The 16,768-nt window shown below is 33.4% G+C and overlaps 2 protein-coding genes across 4 annotated transcripts in view; one reads left to right on the top strand and one right to left on the bottom strand.

Moving 5' to 3' along the window:
- Adsl (adenylosuccinate lyase) overlaps window positions 1–3,944 on the top strand; it is a 48,033-nt gene extending 44,089 nt beyond the window's left edge. Inside the window, exons 2-6 of the mRNA XM_018546721.1 lie at window positions 90–293; window positions 2,026–2,308; window positions 2,754–2,905; window positions 3,059–3,457; window positions 3,610–3,944. Of these exons, the coding sequence (XP_018402223.1) occupies window positions 90–293; window positions 2,026–2,308; window positions 2,754–2,905; window positions 3,059–3,457; window positions 3,610–3,873 (1,302 nt within the window). The 3' untranslated portion in view covers window positions 3,874–3,944. The remainder of the gene's footprint in view (window positions 1–89; window positions 294–2,025; window positions 2,309–2,753; window positions 2,906–3,058; window positions 3,458–3,609) is intronic.
- Window positions 3,945–4,816: 872 nt separating this feature from the next.
- The window catches only part of LOC108779326 (mucin-12), a 17,054-nt gene continuing 5,102 nt past the window's right edge, over window positions 4,817–16,768 (bottom strand). The window contains exons 6-13 of one of the 3 annotated variants that reach the window (XM_018546720.1): window positions 16,331–16,601; window positions 15,578–15,700; window positions 15,254–15,424; window positions 15,015–15,175; window positions 14,628–14,878; window positions 10,306–14,422; window positions 5,944–6,109; window positions 4,817–5,240 (exon numbers count right to left, since the gene is read on the bottom strand). In XM_018546720.1, coding sequence (XP_018402222.1) covers window positions 4,920–5,240; window positions 5,944–6,109; window positions 10,306–14,422; window positions 14,628–14,878; window positions 15,015–15,175; window positions 15,254–15,424; window positions 15,578–15,700; window positions 16,331–16,601 — 5,581 coding nt within the window. In that variant the 3' untranslated portion in view covers window positions 4,817–4,919. Of the gene's footprint in view, window positions 5,241–5,943; window positions 6,110–7,868; window positions 7,978–9,782; window positions 14,423–14,627; window positions 14,879–15,014; window positions 15,176–15,253; window positions 15,425–15,577; window positions 15,701–16,330; window positions 16,602–16,768 lie in introns of those variants that run through there. The other 2 variants (XM_018546718.1, XM_018546719.1) reach the window with 2 other exon arrangements.

Genomic DNA, 16,768 nt, shown 5'->3' with positions numbered 1-16,768 from the left:
CGCATCGTATTGTATTTCCTTTTTCTTAACCGAAATAACGAATTTCTTGACGGTATCATCTAAAAATGTATTTATTGATAATTTTTTAGGAACTCGGTCTGGCGATCAAACCGGAACAAATCGCCGAAATGGAGGCTCACGTGGACGACATCGATTTCCAAGCCGCTGCAAAAGAAGAAAAGGCAAGGAGACACGATGTGATGGCGCACGTTCATGTATTCAGTAAACAATGTCCTCTGGCTGCGCCTATTATCCATCTTGGTGCAACTAGCTGTTATGTGGGCGATAATACGGTACAGTTTCCGCCTTTATTCTATATTATAAGATATTTTTCTTTTTTATTTCTCTTGATAACAATAATTATGTTTTTTTTAGTTACTCTCTCTACTCTAATAAAAAAAACTTTCATACTTTATGAAGTTTTTAAGAATTTTTTATGTTTTAAATTTATGAAGATTTCTAAAAATATTGAAATTTTTTCAAATTTTATTCAGTCTTTGTTACGTCCGGCGCGTCAGGTCGTTTATTCTTCTTTTCGCCCCTTTCTTTTTTTTCTCTCCTTTCCCGCGCTTTCCGTATCTAAATTCTAACTGCGAGTCTGCTATCTTTCCGCGTGTCGCCGCGCGCGACGAGGACACCACCATCCAGCGACACGCGCCGACTATTAAAATTGTGTATATATATATCTCGATAATTAAAACATTTGATTGATAAGTGCACGATGACTCGATCACAAAAGAAGATTCGAACTAAAGGCTCAACATTACTAAGTAATACGGAATCGCCAACTCAGTTGTAGCGTGGTATATGGAGACATGCAACAACGCGATAACGATAGATAATTGATTAACGATAGCTATCTGAGGTAGCAATTGCGATCGCATAATTAATTCTTCGCATAAAGCCTCTTCTATGCTAAGTAATCTATATTTCACGCTGTAATAAAAATGCGTAATACAATAAGCGAATACGGCGCGAGGAACGTGAGGGTACACTGTTATCAATGTGCGTGAAGTTAGCACCACTATTTTGAAAAAAAAATAAAAATAAAATTTGTGCTGAATTGTGCTAGATTTGTGCTACATTGTGCCGCAAGAATTAATGACATAACTCAAAAAACAAAGCGTTAAATTGAAAAAAACGTTTTTTTTTTCAATTTAACGCTTTGTTTTTTGAGTTATGTCATTAATTCTTGCGGCACAATGTAGCACAAATCTAGCACAATTCAGCACAAATTTTATTTTTATTTTTTTTTCAAAATAGCGGTGCTAACTTCACGCACATCTGTTATCACGCGACACTCAGAGTTCGCGATGACAGATACGACGAAACTTCATTATGAAAACTTGGAATGCGGTATCGTGCTCGCGCCTCCACGCTAGTTAACGATTAATCAACCGGATACTAAGGGCGTAGTAAATTCGATTTATCTTTATATCAAATCTTAAGTCAATTGCTAATTACCGAGAAAATTAATGAATGCAAATATCAAATTACAAAAACGAAACAGACTAATGAGAGTCAATCTGCGGTAATTGGTGCGAATTAATAATTATTTATTATAAACTTATACTTATAACTATATATCAGACGTTTCGGCTTCACTTTGAGCCATCTTCAATGATCTGAACAAAGATATCTTCAAACATGGTCATCCATGGCTGGACAAGAGCGGTAACACACTGTCTCCATTCAAATTTGACAAAAAATTGGATAGTTTTTTGGCACAGAATAGACGATCAGTACAGCCATTCTTGACATTCTCGAGAGTTCTATTTTTGATTTTGAATGAAAATATGATTTACTGCCCAATTTGCCCGAAAATTCGACGTTTCCGCACGCCGGTCATCAAGCTGGCTCTATATAAACGGGCGACGAACCAGCCCTCGTGTTCATTTTTGTTCTATTATTCTTGAGTCCACTTGTGCAAGTTTATCTATACTTGAATGTGAGTGGCCGGCTTAAATTTGTCAAATATAACTGATCCAAAATGATCTAATTTTCGGATACTGTTTCTTTTTGAAGGACCTCCTGATACTCCGCCAAGGCTTCGATATATTGGTTCCAAAGCTAGCCGGCGTAATTCATCGTCTCGCAAAATTTGCTCATGAACACCGCAATTTGCCTACTTTGGGCTTCACTCATCTTCAACCCGCGCAGCTGACAACGGTTGGCAAAAGGGCGACGCTGTGGCTACAAGACTTATTAATGGATGAGAGAGCTATCCGTCGCGCTAGAAATGATCTGAAATTTCGTGGAGTTAAAGGCACTACTGGCACTCAAGCATCTTTTCTTCAGCTTTTTAACGGTCGGTTTATTTAATCTTTCAATCTGCGCAACCCTTTTATTTTCGCCAAGAAGAAACATGCAAAATATCTCACGAAGCATAATATCGAAATTTTTTAGATGATCTTAATTTAAGAGATTAATTTTTAGAAATATATAATTATATACATATAGAATTTTATTTTGATTTTTTAAGAGGATTTCTGATAAAAACAATTTTTATAACATTTTATAGCATTTTATAGCATTTAAGAAGTTTCCATATTTTAAATTCATGAAAATTTCTAAAAAGAAAATAGAATTAAAATTACTAATCTATTTTAATTATATTTTTTTTTTAATAGAATGCATAAAATTGTTTTATTCTCCCTCCCTGAAAAGTCAAACGAACTTATTTGTCAATCCGATATAAATAATGCAATATTTTAAAAATTTTGTATAATAATTGTTGAAATTTATATCAACAGGTGATGCTAAAAAGGTGAAACAATTAGATGCTCTCGTAACAAAGATGGCTGGTTTCGAGAAACACTACACTGTCACCGGACAGACCTACAGCAGAAAAGTCGACATCGAATGTTTGAATGTTTTAAGTTCACTCGGTGCGACCGTTCACAAGGTGAGCCTGAATTGGTGCATGTATATCTACAATCTACATTATTGACAATTATGTGGTAATTTTAAATAAGGGATCCATTTTAAACATTTATCTTTTCTTTTATTGTAAAGCTACTTGATCTTGAATTTATCTTTTTCTTTTTAATTTCCCTAGATTTGCACAGACATTCGTCTTCTCGCTAACATGAAGGAAATTGAGGAGCCCTTTGAAAGCACGCAAATTGGATCCAGTGCGATGCCCTACAAACGAAACCCGATGCGCTCTGAGAGATGTTGCAGTGTGGCACGTCACTTGATGGTTCTTGTAAACAATACTCTTCATACCGCGGCAACTCAATGGATGGAACGAACGCTGGATGATTCAGCGAATCGCCGGCTTGTCTTAGCGGAGGCTTACTTGTCAGCCGACTCAATTCTGATGACTCTCGAGAACATCACAGAGGGATTAGTCGTTTATCCTAAGGTTATCGCCAGACACGTGGCACAGGAGTTGCCTTTCATGTCCACGGAGAATGTGATTATGGCCATGGTGAAGGCCGGTGGCGATAGACAAGTGCGAAATACTCCTTAGATATTTTTAATTAGATTTCATTTTTTAGTTCATTATTTATTTTATATTATCTATAATTTGAATAGTTTAAAGAATATTATACTCATTAAATGATTAATTTTGCTTTCTCTCTATATCACTTTTATGTATTTTAGGTTTGCCACGAGAAAATCCGCGTATTATCGCAAGAAGCTGGAGCTCAAGTGAAGCAACACGGTTTAGATAACGATCTAATTGATAGGATTAGGAAAGATCCATATTTTGCGCCCATTTTATCTCAACTCGACGCTCTGCTGGACCCGTCAACATTTGTCGGTAGAGCGCCTGAGCAGGTTGTCGAATTCCTTGAAGAGGACGTGTATCCTATGCTCAAAAGTTATAAAGGATTGGAAACTAAAAAAGTCGAACTTAATATTTAATTATGTTATAAAAATCTCTTCGTGTTTCTTCCAAAGAAACCTGTGTGATGTTAAATTACTGTTCAGTTTATTCACAGAGAAAAAGTTTTTTTAAGTCAAACAAATTTTTATGCATAAATTTATTATAAAATTAAATTTTTTGACTAAACAAAATATGTTTAATTTCAAATTGAATTTGTTTCGATGAAACAAATGTAAATAAAAGTCTCGGGTCTAAACAAATCTTTTTCTCTGTGTTGATAAGAAATACGTGTACAACCTTATTCATTGCGTTAATATTTTTTATAAATTTAATAAAATTATCTTATTACAAGAAAATATGGAAAATATGTAGAAGAGAGATATGGAAGACCAGAAAATGATAAAAATTAGAAATGTAAATTTAATCAAAGGAATGTATAACAGAAAAGGAGGGACGCGCGCGGCGCGTGCGTGTAAATTTTGTACAAAAATTTAAACAGAGAAAGTTGCTTCTTAATTGCTCGTTATCGTAGTGAAGAAAATAAAGAAATAATAAAGTATTGAGGAAAATGAATCGAAAGACGAGGAGAAAGTTAATGTGAACAAAAAATGTTAGAAAGCAAACTAGAAGAAACGTAAAGCGAAAGCTAGAAACCAGAAATGTTCAATATACGGAGTAATTAGATATTTTATTATTTTATCTCATGAAATTATAAAAATTATTGAAATTTTGTACTTTAAAATAAAATAACTATCACAGAATGTTAATTTCATCGTAAAATTACGAATCACGAACTAAATATATTTTAGCATACAAGAAAGTTCTTGTTTGCAAAAAAAATTCAAATTTTGCAAAAGTGTTTTAATCCTTCTTTTATAATTGCTTTTAAATCCATTTAATGATACTCTTGCGATTTCTCTGATATTTCAAAATTTTTTTATTTCAAATTTTTATTTCAATTTTAAATTTTTAGTTAAATATTTTAATTTTTGTATATCAAGAATTATTTTAAATTAAATTTTAAAACATCTCGATTTTGTTTCCATAATAGAGTCGATATCCTGAATTTGTTTAAGATTGTTGTTTATCTTTTATAAACACGGTGACCCGTGAAGCTGGCTCCGTCGGTGATTTTTCCGGATTCAACGAAGACGGCAAGTTGATCACCGGCTTCGACGTCTAACAGAACGAGGTTGCTTCCTCCGCCTGGACCAACGCCGATAATTGTTCTCCAACTATTGGATTTGTTCAGTTTGTGTTTCAATGTCAGCCGCAAATCCGTACTACCGTATCCAGCGAAACTGAATTGGTAGAGGCCAGGACAATGCGTAGTGAAGATCCCTGTCTGTGCCGCATAACCGACTCCCTTGTCTACTAGAGTCTCAGCGAGAACGAGCTTAGCTTCCTGTATACATTTACACCTATAAATTATTCTTGAGAAATGCATAAATAATAAATAGAATTTAAAATTAACTTCTAAGAATTAAATTCTAGAGGGAGATAAATTAATTTTTCTATCATAAAAAATTTTTTCTATTTTTATTAAAATTAAAGTTATTTTTTAAATAAAATAAAATGATCGAATCCTTGTCGGCAGATATATATCTTTATATCTTTAATTAAAAGTTATTATTCTAGAGTTACATTATATATTTTCATTTTTATATAAATTCAACAAAATGTCCCAAAATTTTTAAAATAATTATGTACTTTTCTTTAAAAAATCTCAAAATTTTTACACACACACACACAAATTGAACCACTTTTCAGAATAAAGCCTATAACATATTTTATAGAATTGTTCATATATATACGAATTCCGAAATTTATATGTGAAATTTTAAGATTTTTTATGTTTTATAATTTCTTTAATAAAATTTTATATATTTGAAAAAGATTAAAATTTTTTTTGTCAAAAATTATAAAATAAGAAATCATAGAAATCCTAAAATATTTCAGAGAATTTATATGTATAATGAAATATTTTGAAAAAAGTTGTAGAAATTTTCAACATTTTTGAAAAGTATTTCCAAATTCGTATAAATATTTTGAGAAAAACTTTCACTAGGAGACTGCTAAATAATATTAGTACTATATTGTTTACTCACATTTACTGATCCTTGGATTGCAGAGAAAGCGACGAGTCCGGCACAATCAGCGGCAGTCGCCAATTTTTTGGAGCCGATCGTGGTGATGCCGGAATTTTCCGGTGGATCTGGTACCGCTGCATCGGTCAACACGACCGTTGCCAATATCAGCATCGCCCACATTACCCTATTCATATAATTGAGTGCATGTACATTAATTAACGAAAAGCTTGATTTGATTGTATATAAACATATAAATAATAAAAATAAGTTTTTACAAATTCTAATAAATAAATTTGTAAAAAAGTTGTACTTGCGTGCAATTAATTTTTCTTTAACAATTTATGGTATGCAAATCTAATATAACAAATTGATAAAACTTGTATAAATAAAATATACTTATACATATTGACAATAAATATTTTAAAGACAAATTCTTTGTAACATTTTAAAACAAAAAATGTAATATGAAAATATCAGTGCCCTTTAAATTTAAATTCATTCATGCTTTTAGCTTTTAATAATTTTTGTTAAATTATACTATTAAATTTCTTGCTAAATAATTCCCAATTAATATGAGTATATCATATAGTATAATAAAAATATGAGTATATCATATAGTATAATATAAAGTAAATGCTTATTGTTACAGAATTTTTCTAAAGCAGATTTGTGTATCTTGCTGAAAAAAATCTCATTCGTTTGATGACAATAGAGTGTAAAATTAATTAGTTGAATCTTTAAATACAGATTTACAAATAAAGTCAAGATGTAACTGCAATTCGAAATTACGATACTGAGAATTAACATAAATGCAGACGAAGCAACAACACGTTATTATGCAACATGTCACGTGGGCGTGCGCAGGATCTTTTTTTCGCTTGTATCGTTTTTCTTTTTCTGTTCGTCTGATGTTTAATCGCCAATGTGACCATTCTCGGTAAAGTTCAGTCGGTGGTCTGCGCTACTTTCACTGCTCGCGGCTATTTCTCAGTCTCCTTATCGTCTTCTTCACATCTTTTATTTTCTTTTTATCAAGTTATTGCAAATCTTTTATTTTATATTTTCTGATTCAATCTTTTTTGTATATGGTGTTAAAAATTGTTGTTAGTAATGTAAGAACAAATATATTAAAATATAATAAATTTTTATAACTTTCGTGAAAAAAACATTTTGATAATTGAAGAATATATTATAACATGTAATAATATCAGAAATTAATTTTAATGAAACTTTGTGCATGTGAAACTTAAACGTTTCTGTATTTTTAATGAAATTTTCATAAATTGTTTGCATTGTTTGCAATACGAAATGTTTATATTATGTTTTCATTATACAATTTAAAAGCACAAGTCAAATATTCAAATTTTACTATTGTAAATAGTAGAATCACAATTTAATGTTTAATTTAAATTATTGATTAGATCTATAATAAATTTAAAAGTTATTGATTAGATCGAAATGCACTGTGCATAATATATTGAATTTGTCTTTTAATAACGTGATTACAATACTGAAAACACTTAAATATCTAATAATGATAAACAGAAAAATCCTTTATTAGTAATCGGAACTGCAAAGTGAGATGCTAGTTGCAAGGTCGACGATTATCACATTTCTATTTTTTGCACTTATTTGCAAGATTGATTTGCATTCCTATTATATTGCGTTATTGCAATTTTCTTTTGAAAACTTCTTCATATAAATGAAAATATGCTTACGAAATTCATCTCGTTACAGAAATAAATAATACAATGTTTGATCGATAATATATTATTTAATTATATTTACAATTATACGACAGAGGAAAATACACAGAAAAATTTAATTAAATCTTAAATTATGTTCATTACAACACGGTAAAGAGCATTACAATCGATGTCTAACGAAACTTAGAGGAAAAATAACTTTTTATCATATAACAGTAAAATAAATAATAGACTTACATGATGGTAAAATATGGTATGGCAGCGACGGATTTTGCGCTATTAGATTCCTCAGTTGATGTTAAGACAAATCAGATCGAATTGAACCTCTGTATGCCTTTATATCACCTCCTAGGCCGAACTAATGAATCGCGCGTCGACACCAGCCTTTTCTTTCATTTTGCGTCTTGTTCCACCACAATAAGTTCTCTTTCTCACTGATTGGTAATCGTGATTCTACTCCAGTCGCTGATTGGTAAGTTGGTTGGCTAGCTAGGTAGTGACTGCATCCCGTCATAATGAACGAAAGGTAAGTTTTAAGAGTACTATCATACTTTTTGACACAAATGCCCTAAATGCAACGGAATACGATTGATAATTTAATTTTGAAAAATAAACAAATATAAATTAAAATCATCCATTTAAAAGAACATTTTATTATTTAATTTTTAAGATAAAAAGTCTGAAAACAGAGAGGTACAAACACATATATGTAATATAATTTTAAATTATATACTTAAATAATAGACAACCTTAATTTGGATTCGACGTTTATGATTGACTATACAATTTTGAGATAATTGATTACAATTTTGCAAGCATCCTAACGAATAATGTTTAAGACTTTTTCACATTAATTGTAAAAACTAAATATTCCAATTTCTATTAAATTCCCGTTAAAAATTTAATCATTTGTTAACATTGAAAATGATCCGATCGGTGTCGAAACGTTTGTTATTTGTTTATTTTTCATTAATTTAAATATAACTTTTTTGTTCTTCTCAACTGTAATATTTTTATTTCGGCTCGTTGCCCGTGAAATTACATTAATTTTTTTTTATTATTATCGAACCTTCTCTTAATGTTATTATTAATTTTAATATAATTTTATGTAAAGAAGGAGTATAATATTATATATGCTTTTAAATAAAATATTTTAAAAATATCTTTTTTAAAGTTTGGTATATTTCTAATGTTCTTACATATATAATTAATACATGATATTAAAAAGTTTATGTTAGAATATATATTTTTAAATATCTTTTGATATAAATTTTTGCATATTATAGCTTGTAATATTTTTATTGAAATTGTAATCCAATGCAATTTTAATAGTTATACTGAATTGCAAAATAATTTATTACGATATTTTAATAGGATGATAAAGGTCAGTTGGCTAATAAATGAAAATACACCTTCGTACATCAATTTATTATTTTATTAAGATCATAACAGTACTCAATTAACCGCTTGGTAAATGGCACGGTAATTAAAGTGCTGTCAAAACCGTAGAATGAGTAGAAGTTGACATTATCGCTATGTTTTCTTAATAAGCAACGCATAAATTATATTTTGTGAAAATACGGAAAGATAAGATAGGAACGGAAAATCAAGACAAGCGTATATAATATATGAATAGTATATAAGAAAATTTTAAATAATTATCTTAAGAATATCAGAAAATTATCAGGACATTCGGGAAAGAAAACGCGAATTCGATCAGAAAGAATTGAGAAGAATATCAGTCGTGTAGCACGTTAGATATTATTACGTCAGATAAAATGGCAAGAGATGATAAGCCACTCGCGCCTATTATGAGAAATATTTATTTCTCTACACTAACTTCCAGAGAAAACAAAATTTTTATACAATAAATAAAAATTTAATAAAGAACAAGCATTGTTATTTATTTATGTTCTCAAAATTCGATTTTTTTTTGCCTTCTTAATTTTATTATTAGAAAAAAACGTACTACTGATATATGATTAAGATTGAACGAAAAAAATTAATCTAATTATTGATATACTATAGTTTAATTTAAACGGAAAAAATTTATTTATATTCTAAATTTATGTAGAAACTATAAAATAATTTAATAGTTTTTAAACAAATTCGAAATATAGAAATATAAATGATATACATTGATTTAGCGGTTTTTTTGCTTCGACACTATTTTCACGATATTTATCATGATGGACTATTTTTACATCAACAACGCGTTTTCCTGCAGTACTTCGATCGCCTTGAATTTAGTTCTCTTTTCACATCTCAACAAGTCTCCACCTTCCTATGATTTTCCTCTTCGATGCTAAGAGATTCACTTCAACGAGATATTTATCGATGCTATTCAATGCAAACGTTTGGGAATCTGGGTGTTAGGATAAATTCCGAAAGAAATCCAAGGCCGAGAATTCGCGTGAAAGTAACAATCGCTCATTATTTTTGCAATAACATGCTATCCTATTGCACTCGCAACGTTTTATTGTGTAATAGCAAATTGATTTTCCGAATTAAAAGAAATCTAAAAAATGATTTTAAACTAAAAGTGATTTTTAAATATACAATTAGATTTTGATGTCTTCTATTCTATTATGTATAAAAGAATTGTAGAAGGAGTATTATAAGAGGATATCAAGAAGACGCTGATCATCCGATAAAAGCCTAATGACGTATTTACACTAATAAATTATTAGCTTGGCAAGCTGGTCCCTTACTAGGCCAATTGCACGCGCCAGCACTGGAATCAAACGATAAGTGAACAGGACAATTAAAGATGTGAAGTGTGAATTTCTTTTTCCACTGATCCCAATGACAAGCGTAGAATTTATTACAAAGGCCGGGATGTCTGAAGAGACCTGGCCTAGCGCAATCGGTGACACCGTTAATTATCTGATCAGGATCGTCATCATATTCTTCTTTTCCTTCTTCCTGTTCTTCTTCTTGTTCTTCTTCCTTTTCTTCTTCATATTCCAATTTCTTGCCCATTCGACGATCCGAACAAAGCTGGTGGCTCCTCGCAGATGTTGTGGCATCTATCGTAGGTAAGTAAGAGGATGATGGTACATTGGTCGAAATAGTCGTCGTTTTCGGTGGACTAATCTTGAAGGGCTGCGCTGGGAAAACGTTGTAGTTGGTAGAATAGTCGTCTTCTTCAGAGTAACCGAAATCGACGTATATTTCAGAAGAGTCATAGTTGGCCAGATTTACCTTGCCTTTGGAAGAATCAATCTTCTTCCTACCTGGACCACGAAGATTGGCAAAGGGATCGGCCTTGCATGTGCACTCTGCCCCAAGTTTATTTAAAAGAAGAGGATGAAGATCGCTCCACTTGACAATAACTTTGCCCTTGTCAGGCGACTTTGTAGTAACTTCGTATGAGAATGTTGAAGGTTGAATGCCATATGGCGTTGTGACAGCAAAGCCATTGTCGATCTTTGGGGAAAATGACAATTTCGTGGAAGGCAATGACGAAGTGAATTTCTTGGACGAGATTGAACCAAATCCGGAGCTTGAATAAGTATCATACTCGATTGGCGTGTACTTGATGGTGCCTCTGTCACGATTTATAGTGGACACTCTTGAAGTGTCCAAATTTGTTGGAGAACCGCCTCTAGGGATTGTCCCTACAGAAAATGGAGTAGTCGAATATCCTTGGCCAGAATAATATGTGTTGGAAGGCCTAAATATGGTGGGTGATTGAAATGAGAAAGGGCTATACGTAACGTTGGAGACCAGTAAAGGTTTCTTATATGTTATCCCGATGAGCTCTGGTTGTGCAGTTACTGTAGGTAAGTCGTACTTCTTAATGGATGCAGTTACACCTGCTTCAGTCGACTTTGGCGGGAGGTATCCCAACGAGGAGCTGTGGCCTGTCTGGCCATTTAAATTAGTCCGTTGGAAAGGCACTCCTAAACCAATATTAGCCATGGATACTGATGCAGTCTGTGAACCGCTCGTTCTTTCGATAAATTGATCATCATTTAATAATGGAATGGTTGTCGGAGAGATCGGTCGAGAGATCTTGTAACCGGTATCGATCATAGGTCTGACAGTTGGAACAGAAACCGGAATCTTAAACGATTCAAAAGGAGTCGTTTTGTAAATGTTTGAATATATAGAAGTTACGGGTCTGACTGTCGACGTTGGTAAGCGGTTGAAAAACGATGTTGACGTCGGTACATTATTTTCGGCCAATCCAACTGGCGTTGAAGAGAATGTGACACCGCTAGTTCCAAATTGAACAGTTGGCTTAGAATACGAGTAGTCAGAAGTAGATGATTGTACGGTGAAGTGACCACCCGGAGCATTCGGTGCTGCTTTCGAGGAATAGCTAGGTGGAGTCAAAGTGACGGACAGACCGTCAGTAGACGATGTTCTAGTATATCCAGCAACATTCCCTTCAAATGCTTTTTCGCTAATATTATCGGGGCTATAAGTAAGCCTACGATCACCCGTGCTTATTGAGTAACTACCACCACCTCCAAGAACAGCAGTGGTTATACCTGTCCTGGTTGGACCAGTCTTCGTAAATCCACTTGGTGTGAAAACAGCCGATTTACTTAAAGAATATCCTGAAGTAGTTGGGTTTTCGAATCTAGAATCATAAATACCACCAGTGCCTTCTACTCTATCGGATACGATTAAATCAGGAATAACGCTGGTTGACCTGTAGTCCGAAATATCATTATCTGTATACTTGCTAGTATTAGAAGCGAAGTTAAACATGACGGTGCTACGTCCTTCATCAGTTCTATAGATTTGAGGAGTTGTAGATATCAAGCCTTCGCTTGGAGTGCTCAAATAGGTAATTGATCCTCTCGCAGGGAGATTGCCGTAATAAGTTGATTGTAATTCATACGATTTATCAATCGAGCTTTTACTTGTCGAATCTGGTTGAATAGAACTTCCTATGGATACTTCAGGAGCAGTTTGTCCAAAAACATTAATGTTTAAAGTAGATTTATCTTTCGGAAAGACGTTAGCTGTCGAAGGACTACTTATTGGAATCGTAGGATTTGATATTCCAAACTTATTGTATATTACAGTTCCTGGACTAGTTGATCCTACGTCTACAGTCTTCACACCGCTACTCACATATCCCAATGTTTCAGAAGAGGCTACGTAGCCAGGTTGAACTCCTTCGGTTAGGATAACATTCTTGTTGGCAGAAGTGAACACTTCAGGAACATTTCCGTGACTGAATACAGTTCCCGAAAAGGAGTCACCAGTAGTACTACTTCCATCTATGCTAAAAGCTCCAGTTGGAGTAACACCAAAAGTACCTTTCTGAATATCGTAACCAGTAGGAATTTTATGGTCTCTTCCTCCAACTCCGGTTGTTCCGGTCGAACTATAAATTGAGGGCTCTTCATGTTGTATGAATACAGGAATTGTATATCCTTCCTTATTATCATGTCTATAGTTTGTCGTAGTGCCTGTTGGTCTAGGAGTAACACTTAATTGCTTAGAAGTTGTAGAAATTCCTGAAGTTTCCAGTTTAAATTTTGGAATTTTACTAATAAAATCAGTTCCTGGGACTTGACTTGAACTCGTTGTACTGTGCAGACTTGATCCTGTCCCAGAATTAATTGACACACTAACGTCATTTTCAGTAAAGCCAGAACTGATGCCGCCCATAGTTGTGGAATATCCTGCACCAATAGGTCTTCTGTATGTTGTTGGTCCAGTATATGCATTATCAGTCGATCCTGTTATATCAATATTACCGCTAGTACCGAGGTAAGATACAGATCCGAATGGTGGGCCGGTTTCACCGAATGACGGCTGATGTCTCGCTGCTCCTGGATAGACACTGGAGAAACCATCAACATTAAGCGTGCTGGAACCTGTGTATACATTCGTCGATCCATCATATTTAGGACTAGTAGATTCAACGTGACCATCAATGGATGATCCAGGTAGTCTTGTAGATTCGAAGTAATTTCCCGGAGTTTTTGAATAACTTGTATCTATTATTGGACTACTCATACTAACGCTTCCTGCATAATCATCTACTAAATTAGGATATCTTGAGATAGGTTTTTCCAAGTAAGTTACACCTTGCTCCTTCAAATCACTTCCACTAGTGATTCCAGAATACTTTCCCGTTGTAGATCCGGAAAAACTTGCAGTCCCTTCGAAATGATTTCCACTAGCGGTTCCAAAGTACTCTTTTGCGGTAGATCCGGAAAAGCCTGCAGTAACTTCTTTTAATGATCCCCTGTTTGCAAAGCCATTATTAAATCCATCATTAAATACTGAGTATCCAGAGCCATCTTGGCCAGGAGATACGCTATATCCAGTATATCCATCTCCAATTTTGCCGCTCGTTGTAAAATATTCTGTACCACGTTCTTCTCCCACAAATGTCGGGTAAGACACTGCTCCTCCATATTTAGTGGATTTAGAATAATCAGTACCTGCTAAACTGGGCAGTCCTACATGTTCAGCACCAGAAATCAAAATACCAGGGTGTTTATCAATACCTCCTGCAGTGGTTCCAAAATAGTTTGCACCGTGGGTACCACTACCAGTCGTTCTAGAATAATCCATGTTAAAGTAATCTGTTCCCGTCGTCACGTATTCCGGTAAACCATTAGTGACGTAACCGCCAGTTCCAAAGCTAGGAGAGGTTTTTGTAGTGTAGCTTCCATAATTGTATTCCTTTCTGGTGTAGCTCGACCTAGATTCCGAGCAAGCTGGAACCAGCCAAGGCCACTCGCACACTAACTTCTTCTCGTCAAATACCAAGCCGTACGGACAGCGGAACTCAAACGCCATTAGTTCTTCTCCACCTGTCAATATCAATCTAATTATATAAATTTATATAAAATTTTATTTTGTAGCAAATTTGAATAAAAGAATACTGTATATAGATATGCTGCAATGAAGTTAACACGTCATGTTCTGTAATTGTAATGCTTTCTTCAGCGATTTTGAATAACACACAATTTATATGTGAATATATGAATAACTCATTAAACATGAATCGTAACACACCTAAGTCCATGCAAGCATAGAACCAACGACAATTTTGTGGATCCGCATAATAACCAGGTTGAGAACATTCGAATGTCTTCGGGGCGACAGGAGCAATTTCGCTACTGCCAGGACATGGTGAACCTTCAGGTAACGAGCCTGGCCAAACACAAACTTCCGTGCGCTCGTCAAACGACAGTCCAGCTGGACAATCGAATTCAAAAACAGAATAATCTTCTATCGCTTGATTGAATTTTACGCAGCGATAAAATCTGTAAAAGAACAATATTATTATATTCGATATAATATTATATATACTTACACATTAAGAAATCCAAATTTAATATAATGATATTTTCATTTAATCAGCTTATACGATCGTTATTGTTGTTAATCATACATAATTACCTATTGCAACTTTTTGGATGGACGAAGTAACCTTGCCGTCTGCAAACGAATTCAGTTTGTGTGCTTTCGCGTACAGCTCTGATATGCCCCTCTGTGTCTACAACCCGAGTGACACGGAAACTAGACGTTTTCGCATGATTTGGATACGAAAATTGCATTTGCTGAAATTTTCAAAAAATTAGTAAAAATATGAACGGTGTAATTTGATATAAAAAGAATCTCACACACAAAACACACACATGAAGCTCGTCTTCTAGCGCACTGAGTACAGCTCGTTTCGATTTTTTTCTAAACTCCGTGAAGGAACGATAAATTTCTTGCGTGAGTGGTACTTCGCACTCGGTTTCCACGTCATTTTCAATATTTCGCAAAGCTAATCCTGCCAAATTTCGCAACAATGCGTATTTTCCCTGAAATCAATTCTGACGTACAAACGATGCAAACATCGGTTGCTTTTATAAAAGCTAAAAATAGATTCCGAAAGATATTCTATTTAATCTTAAATAATATTGTAATTCATTTTTTACATAGAGTGAACAACTGAAAAAAACCTGCGTACACACCTTTATTCCGACCGAAATCTTATCTTCATAAGCAATCCATGTTTTGTTTTGAAATGCATAAGGCGCCGTGAGATCTTCATCTCGTTCTACGATCCATTCCCCGTTGTTTACGGCTTCGCAAAGCTATAATAAAGATCAATTAGTTTTAAAATAAATTTCATTCAAAGAAAAAGTAATAGTAATTATAAAGACTACAATTATATAAGTTTTATATGTAGAATAAGTTAGAAACTCCTATAATCGCAACTTCAACTTTTTCTTGATTTTGCTTAATATCTAAGTACTTCTTGTTGAATAAAAATAGTTGGATGCGCCAGCACTTTTCTGCAACAATTTATCGTCAAAAAAAAGTTAGATATTGTTGCAATAATAAAATACATTTTAAACAACTGGCGTGAATTAAAAAATAATATCGGATCAAATTACAGATGAGACTACGTCATGGAGACTTTAATTATAGGGTCTCTAGAATAAATATAAATATCTACGTAGTTGAATAAACTATGTATTTTATTATTGCAACTATTAAGTAATAATCCAATCATAAAGTTGCATTAAAAATTATTTTAAAGTTATAATACAAAATTACTTTATAGCTGTTGCAACTATTAAGACGATTTATTCAACTATTATATTAATTTAACATATAAAAAATATTATGTCTTTTTCTCTGAATGTTATAATCTTTAACAAACTCGCATTTCTTTCAGCTAAACTGTTGAAATAAATACAGTTCAAGGAATTACTTCACACCTCTTTACGATCGATTGACACAGGTTCCTTCTCCGTAGTTTTTGATCTTGGAACATTCTCGTCCGGATTCTTCAAAGTGAATTTGTACGCATTGACCGGCACGGTTATCATGATCTTCTGCTTGGGTGCTCCTAATCCACTTATTAAGTCTATCAAGCTATCTGTATTTAGCATGTCGAAAAGTCCTATTAAACGCGAAGGGTGAAAAGTAATGAAGGCTGCGTCTTCATCTGTCATGTAATCCGTTGACAGTGTAAATAAGTCAACGTACCTAATAAAAAAAAAGATAAATTAGAATATTAGTAAGCTCGGCTAAAATTAAAATTTTAAATTAGAGGTAAGAATGCAATGAGCCAGTTATATAATACTTGCGTTACAATAATGCATTATTTAAACAAATTCGTCCTCTCTCTCTCTCTCTCTCTCTCTCTCTCTCTC

This window comes from Cyphomyrmex costatus, unplaced genomic scaffold, assembly GCF_001594065.2.
Source record: "Cyphomyrmex costatus isolate MS0001 unplaced genomic scaffold, Ccosl1.0 scaffold58, whole genome shotgun sequence".
NCBI classification, from domain to species: Eukaryota; Metazoa; Arthropoda; class Insecta; order Hymenoptera; family Formicidae; genus Cyphomyrmex; species Cyphomyrmex costatus.
The sequence above is the reverse complement of the archived record's forward strand: the minus strand, read 5'-3'. Positions and strand labels throughout refer to the sequence as shown.